The following is a 5922-nucleotide window of genomic DNA, read 5'->3' as shown; positions in this document are numbered from 1 at the left end:
TCAGCAGGAGTTTTGTCTGATTTAAGATTGAAACTGGAATCCATACCATATGTTTTGTAGAAATGCAAGCTATACCATGGTATCCTGGCCTGTACCATACATTTTTGCATTCAGAGCTTGTAAAAAGTTACTGACCCATACAGGGTCAATCATTTGTTACACTCGCTAATAATTGTATATTTTACACTCAGTGGCAAGTGACAGATTTTCTGTACATGCTGAATTCTAACCCTATCAACAGGGAACTTGCTTAATATTAAAATGTTTTCCAGTTTACTGACTTCAATTATCCAGACATATTCCTGTTGTTGGGATAAGAATAGAGGGGGATCTCTATTCTTCCTGAAAGGAGTAGATATGAGGGTGCAGAATGATAGCAGGCCTCATATCAGTCTATGCCTGGGGCTCCAGATTACCTTAATACAGGCTGAAGATGACCAGTGAAGAAATGCTGAATTCAATAAAATGTTTTTAAAACAATTTTTGCTTTTTTAAGTTTCCTTGGAAAGAGGGGATTGTTTGGGCGGAATACGAGAAAACAAACTGAAAAGTGATGTGTGTGGAATGTGCTCCAAGCTTAACAAAGAAACAATAGTAATATTGACATGGGGTATATTAGATAATAGGACAAAGCTACCTTTTGAATTGAGTGGAGAAGATAAAGCCTGTCCATAGCTCGTAGTGTTTTAAATTATTTTAGGAGTATCTAATTCACAGCCTGAGAATAGTGCTAGAATTTCTTGAAACACTTTATTAAAACTGAAGAGATATTTTGGGATAGGTATTATAATAATGCTTTCCCACACATCTGCATCTTTTAATTCTGGTCCCATGAGGAACCTCAGATTTTTAAATCTGATATAATTTCAAAGAGAACCAGCTCTATTAATAAGTCTTAGGTTTACCACAGCCCCAGAGCAAAATAATTTGTTAAGAATTTATGTGGATTATCCTCAGACACCTAATATTTTTAAGTAAAGGAAAAATATAATCAAAACAACAATCAAAATAATCATTGCCAAGAAATATAATATTAGGCCACAATCTTGCATGGCTGCCCTATGATAAAAGACTGCTCACACTAATGATATACCAACAATAACATTTAATCATAAGCTCGTTATTTAATCATTTGGTCAGATATTGATATATCTGACTAAGTGTGAATGATGAGAACTGGCCAGCCCATTAAAATCTAATAAAAAAGAATGCCAACACATTAATCCAGTTGCAACAGCACAACAGTGTTCTGCGTGGTTTAAAGTTGCATTTGTTTTTAAAAGCAAATACCCATCAGGAGCATTACATTCCCTAAAACAAATTTTAAAAGAAATACTTTGTCCAGCAACATGCTTTTGTGCAGCAACTACCCCAAGGAATCAATGGTATCATGCCAGAAAGTAAATGTTTTTATAACTGCACCCTTAGCAACCACAAAACTTTCTACAGCTACAAACTGTTGGCTTGAAATCTGATTGAATGCTCTGAATGGTCAACCCTAGTCATCATTTATTCATTTCAGAAAAATTTTAGAAAGATGCACACATGCACACCTTCCTTGGCCACAACCTTGTTCAAAACTGAAATATAACTCTCAGAAGATATTTATGGAGGTTGCTACACTTGGTCCTTTGAAGATACAAATTGACTCTTTTTTTTTTTTATTTGTACTAACAGAAGGTGTATCATTGTCTTCTGTTTTTACCACAGACTTTAATCAGGTGATTTACACCTGGGTCTAAGCACCCAGGCTGTCATAATAATTAGCTGGTATATAGTGTTTTTAAAATCAGTATTTCTTAAAACACTTTTCCAAGAAGGTCACCATCATTAGTCCCATTTTACAGCTGGAGAAACTGAGGCCTAGAAAGGTAACATGACTTGTCCAAACTCACTTTGAGCAGTGGTGAGCAAAGAAATGAAGTCAGGTTCAGTCCAATGCGCTCTTCAGTAGGATACACTGCAACTGGCTCTGATTACAGCCTACCCTGGCTTTGAACAGTCACACTGCATGACTATACCTAAATTACTGGTGCTGTGCTCTCCCATGTTGTTAGAACTTCTGGAGGTGCATCCCTTTGTGCAGTTGGAACCGGAGCTGCTCTTTCTTTCCTCCTGGGTTACAGGTGAACTTGCCTGTCTTTTTCAGCACATGGGGGCAGGGGGAATTGCTAAATGGCTCTGGAGGACTATCAGCTCTCCAGTGATTTACATTGCATCTTCACTACATACAAGTCACATGACCAGCCAGAAAGAAAGCAGTTCCAGAGCTCTAGCTTCTCCTCAGCTGTGCCAGCCAACTGGAGTCCAAAGCGCCACCAAACGCAGGTGTGAGCAGTCTGTGTATAAATTGGACCTATACTCGAGAAACTTCTTCCATGGGTTCTAGATCATGCCACACTCAGATTCCACTTAGCCAGTGCAGATCTCTCATCTGACAAACACAAGAGGACTTGGAAATCCTCTTGCAATACAGACTATGGAAGGAACATAGATTTTCAGCCCAATCACAGTGATAACTTTTTTTTTTTTTTAATTATCATAATGTTGATATTGAAAATTTTCCAAATATTTTAAACTTTAATTTGTCTATAATTGAGTTATCTAAGCACTCTGGATTGATTGGGCTCTCTCTACTTCTCCAAACAGGTACTTGGGTTGGGAGTGGAAGCTCACTTCACATGCTTGCAGCTGCTTCTTCTCATATGATTCCTCCACTGGGAACTCATATGATGATTGCCACTTCGGGCTGTCACTGCCAGAGTGCCACTAAGGTTCCATGCCATGAATGAGCCTGGAGTTCCATATAGCTGCTCTTTTCTAATAAATCAAATAATATAGTCACTCCAGGGCTGAATCAACTCCTTGAAAGACTGCAATAGTAATATTTTTAGCCCTTGAAAGTAAATGTGGTCAAACAGGTGACCTTTCTACCATTATGAAATGAAACAGCCAAGCAGAAACTTAAGAGGTAGACTGAAATACTTTCAAAAAGCTATTCAAGATCCCTAATCATTAACTGAATCTACAGACAGACTTAATTTGTAATTAAACAGAGATGCAATATATCCAATTGTTTAAAGCAAGGGGAAGCAACCTTTTCTGTCTGTGGACCTGCGGAGGTGGGTGCACGGGTGGATGCTAGGACCCTGCTACCATCACTCTTCTCCACATCGGCATATGGAAAGCGCACACAACGCGCATTCATTCCCATGGCAGCATGGTGAGAGCACTCTCAGAAAACACCCCTGCTGCTAAACGCTGCCCAAGCCCCACATCCACAGGCCAAATGCAAAAGTTTTGTGGGCTAGATCTGGCCCACCAGCTGCGGGTTACTAAACCCCGGTTTAAAGCACAGCATTGAAAGCTAGACACTCCCACATCCTAATCACAATTCTGTCATCAATTCATTACTTGGCTTTAATCTCATTTGGCTTAGGACAGGGTTCTCAACTTTTTTGAACTCAAGGCACTCCTTGGAAAAAAAAAAAAAAGTCAGCTCTTTGCTTTCACACACATTTTTAACTACAGAAAAATAAAGCAATTCTTCTGTTGCAAAGAACTTGGAAAGATCACAACAGGTGTTTTTGACACTGTGGATTCCTATTTGAAAGCTCAGGGTTTATCTTGTGAATCATGTGTATTTGCACACCTGACAGTGCTAAGATTACACACACCCCACAGCACCCTTAAAAGATCTCACGTCACTGAATGAGAATCACTGAGCTAGTCCCTTGTGCTGTCATTTACATCTGTTTAAAGTAAATTTGTGACATCTGCAATGTTTTATGCCCACTTTGCACAGGTGCAAATGATCACACAAAGTGCAAGGCTATCGTGAATCACAATCTTTATGCACCTGTAAAGTGGTGAAAAGTTATTTAACTGCCTCATAAAAGTATTGTGAGAGTTAATTTGTTAATATTATCGATGCATTGTAAACAGTAAGTACATGTAAACAGAGCATTAAAAAAAAAAAAAAATCAGCTCCTGATCTGCCAAGACCTGTTTTACCCCTGCAAGAGTTGATGATATTATAAACGCTGAAATAGACTAAAGAACATACACTTTGTTCCATTCAGATATTCATCATCAAATGTTATGGGCTTTTGTAAAACAAGAGCTTTCTATGTATCGCTTAATCTGGGTTTATTTTTTGGCTTTGTAAATTGGCTATTCTGTTACCAAGTTCAAAACCATATTTGTAGTTTGACAAACATTTCACCCAAAAGTGAGAGTCCAAACCTGTCATCTACAGGAGTTCTCATGTGTCACAGGAGGCAGTTCAGTTCTTGCAAACACTCAACTGGGATGGGAAAATTTGGTGGAGGTCATAGCAATATAAAGTCAACCTGCAAGATGAACCTTGGGGACCAGGTCATTGACAACCCAAGGAGCACGCAGAGGATTTAATTTAACAAACACTGATGAAGCAGAAACTTTACTGTTTTACCATTTCAGAGTCTCATTGTACAAACTGTTCTATGCAAACTGTTCTGCGCAGACAGTCCTTCAGGGATGAATGGATAGATGCATCTGATTGCAGGATCAGAGCTTAAAACAGTTATATTCCTCTAAAGCAGTGGTTCTCAATATTTTTAGACTCAAGGCCCCCCACCACAATGTTGTGAATTAAATGGCACCCTATTTCAAAAACTAATTTATTTATTAAAGTGCTCACCTCCTGGCAGAGGGGCCAAGCAGTGAGACGGAGGGAGCAGGCAGGCAGGGAGAGTGTAAGCCTGCTCTTATCTCCTCACACCTGGGGCCTGAACCAGATAAGTATCTGCTTATGTCACCCTCCAAGGATCTCATGGCACCCCAGGGTGCCCTTGCACTCTGGTTGGGAATCACTACTCTTAGGTAATTGTTGAAGATTCATTCTTGCTGAATGGAAGCCAATTCCTCTGACGCTAACATCACAATGTTGTCATATTTCGCAATGGCCTGCCTCTACACTTTACATTTATGCCACGATTCATGGGCTAACTGCAACATAACTGGAAAGGGTGCTACACACACCCAATTTAAGGCCCCATAAAATGGCAAAACAGTCATAAAAGTGTTCTTCATAGAAAATTAGGGTTGGAAGGGACCTCAGGAAGCCATCAAGTCCAACTCACTACTCAAAGCAGGACTATCCCCAACTATGTGATCCCAGCCAAAGATCTACCCAGGTCTTAGACACCTCTAAGGATGGAAACTCTAGAGACAGAGACTGCTGGAATCCCGTACACAGGCAAGTAGAAAAAGCACGATTGGGACCGAACCCCTGTTGCCAAATCGCGCCTCCTGCCACATGGCGGGAGGTGCAATCATTGGGCTTGGGCATTCGATGCCATGGCACCATCAACTGAATGTGCTCTGGGGCCTAAGCTAGAGAGGCGATTCCAACCTCCCCATTGAACCTTTTACCCACCTGACAGACATGTCTAGGGGAGACGCGATTCAGAATTCGCTCAACGGTTTCTTGCCAACCCGGTGCTGAGCCATGGGGGTGACCGCGGCCTTCCCGCCACTGCTCCTGCGGCCCTAATGCGGAGTCGGTGGGTGACACCTTGTCCTGGAGAGGGCTGAGCCAAGCTTTGGGGGCGCAACACGCCAATAAAACACCTCCCGCTCCCCGCAGGGGCCCCAAATTGGCCTGGTGGGATCCTGGGGGGGGCGCAACGAGGGACGAGAGGCGAGGAGCGGGGCCCGGGGCGGCCGAGCTCGTGGCCTCTGCGGGGCGGCGCCTGCGGAGCCCCCCGGGGCCGGGCTGCGAGTACTCACGATCTCGGCCAGCATGAGCAGCCCGGGCGGGGTGCGCAGGAACTCGCGGTCGTAGGCGAGGGCGCCGGAGCCGGCCGAGAAGCTAGCAGTGAAGGAGCTGCTGGTGGTGGTGACCGTGTGCGACCGAGGGCGCTGCTGCTGCTCCGGAGC

At 42.6% G+C, this 5922-nt stretch overlaps 1 protein-coding gene across 1 annotated transcript in view; it reads right to left on the bottom strand.

Annotated features, from left to right (window-relative positions):
• The window catches only part of CMTM8 (CKLF like MARVEL transmembrane domain containing 8), a gene marked incomplete at its 5' end in the record, with an annotated part of 57052 nt that extends 51133 nt beyond the window's left edge, over window positions 1–5919 (bottom strand). The window contains one exon of the mRNA XM_025211776.1: window positions 5773–5919. Coding sequence (XP_025067561.1) covers window positions 5773–5919 — 147 coding nt within the window. The remainder of the gene's footprint in view (window positions 1–5772) is intronic.
• Window positions 5920–5922: the final 3 nt, after the last annotated feature.

The sequence above is a fragment of the Alligator sinensis genome, unplaced genomic scaffold (assembly GCF_000455745.1).
Source record: "Alligator sinensis unplaced genomic scaffold, ASM45574v1 scaffold181_2, whole genome shotgun sequence".
Classification (NCBI taxonomy): Eukaryota; Metazoa; Chordata; order Crocodylia; family Alligatoridae; genus Alligator; species Alligator sinensis.
The sequence above is the reverse complement of the archived record's forward strand: the minus strand, read 5'-3'. Positions and strand labels throughout refer to the sequence as shown.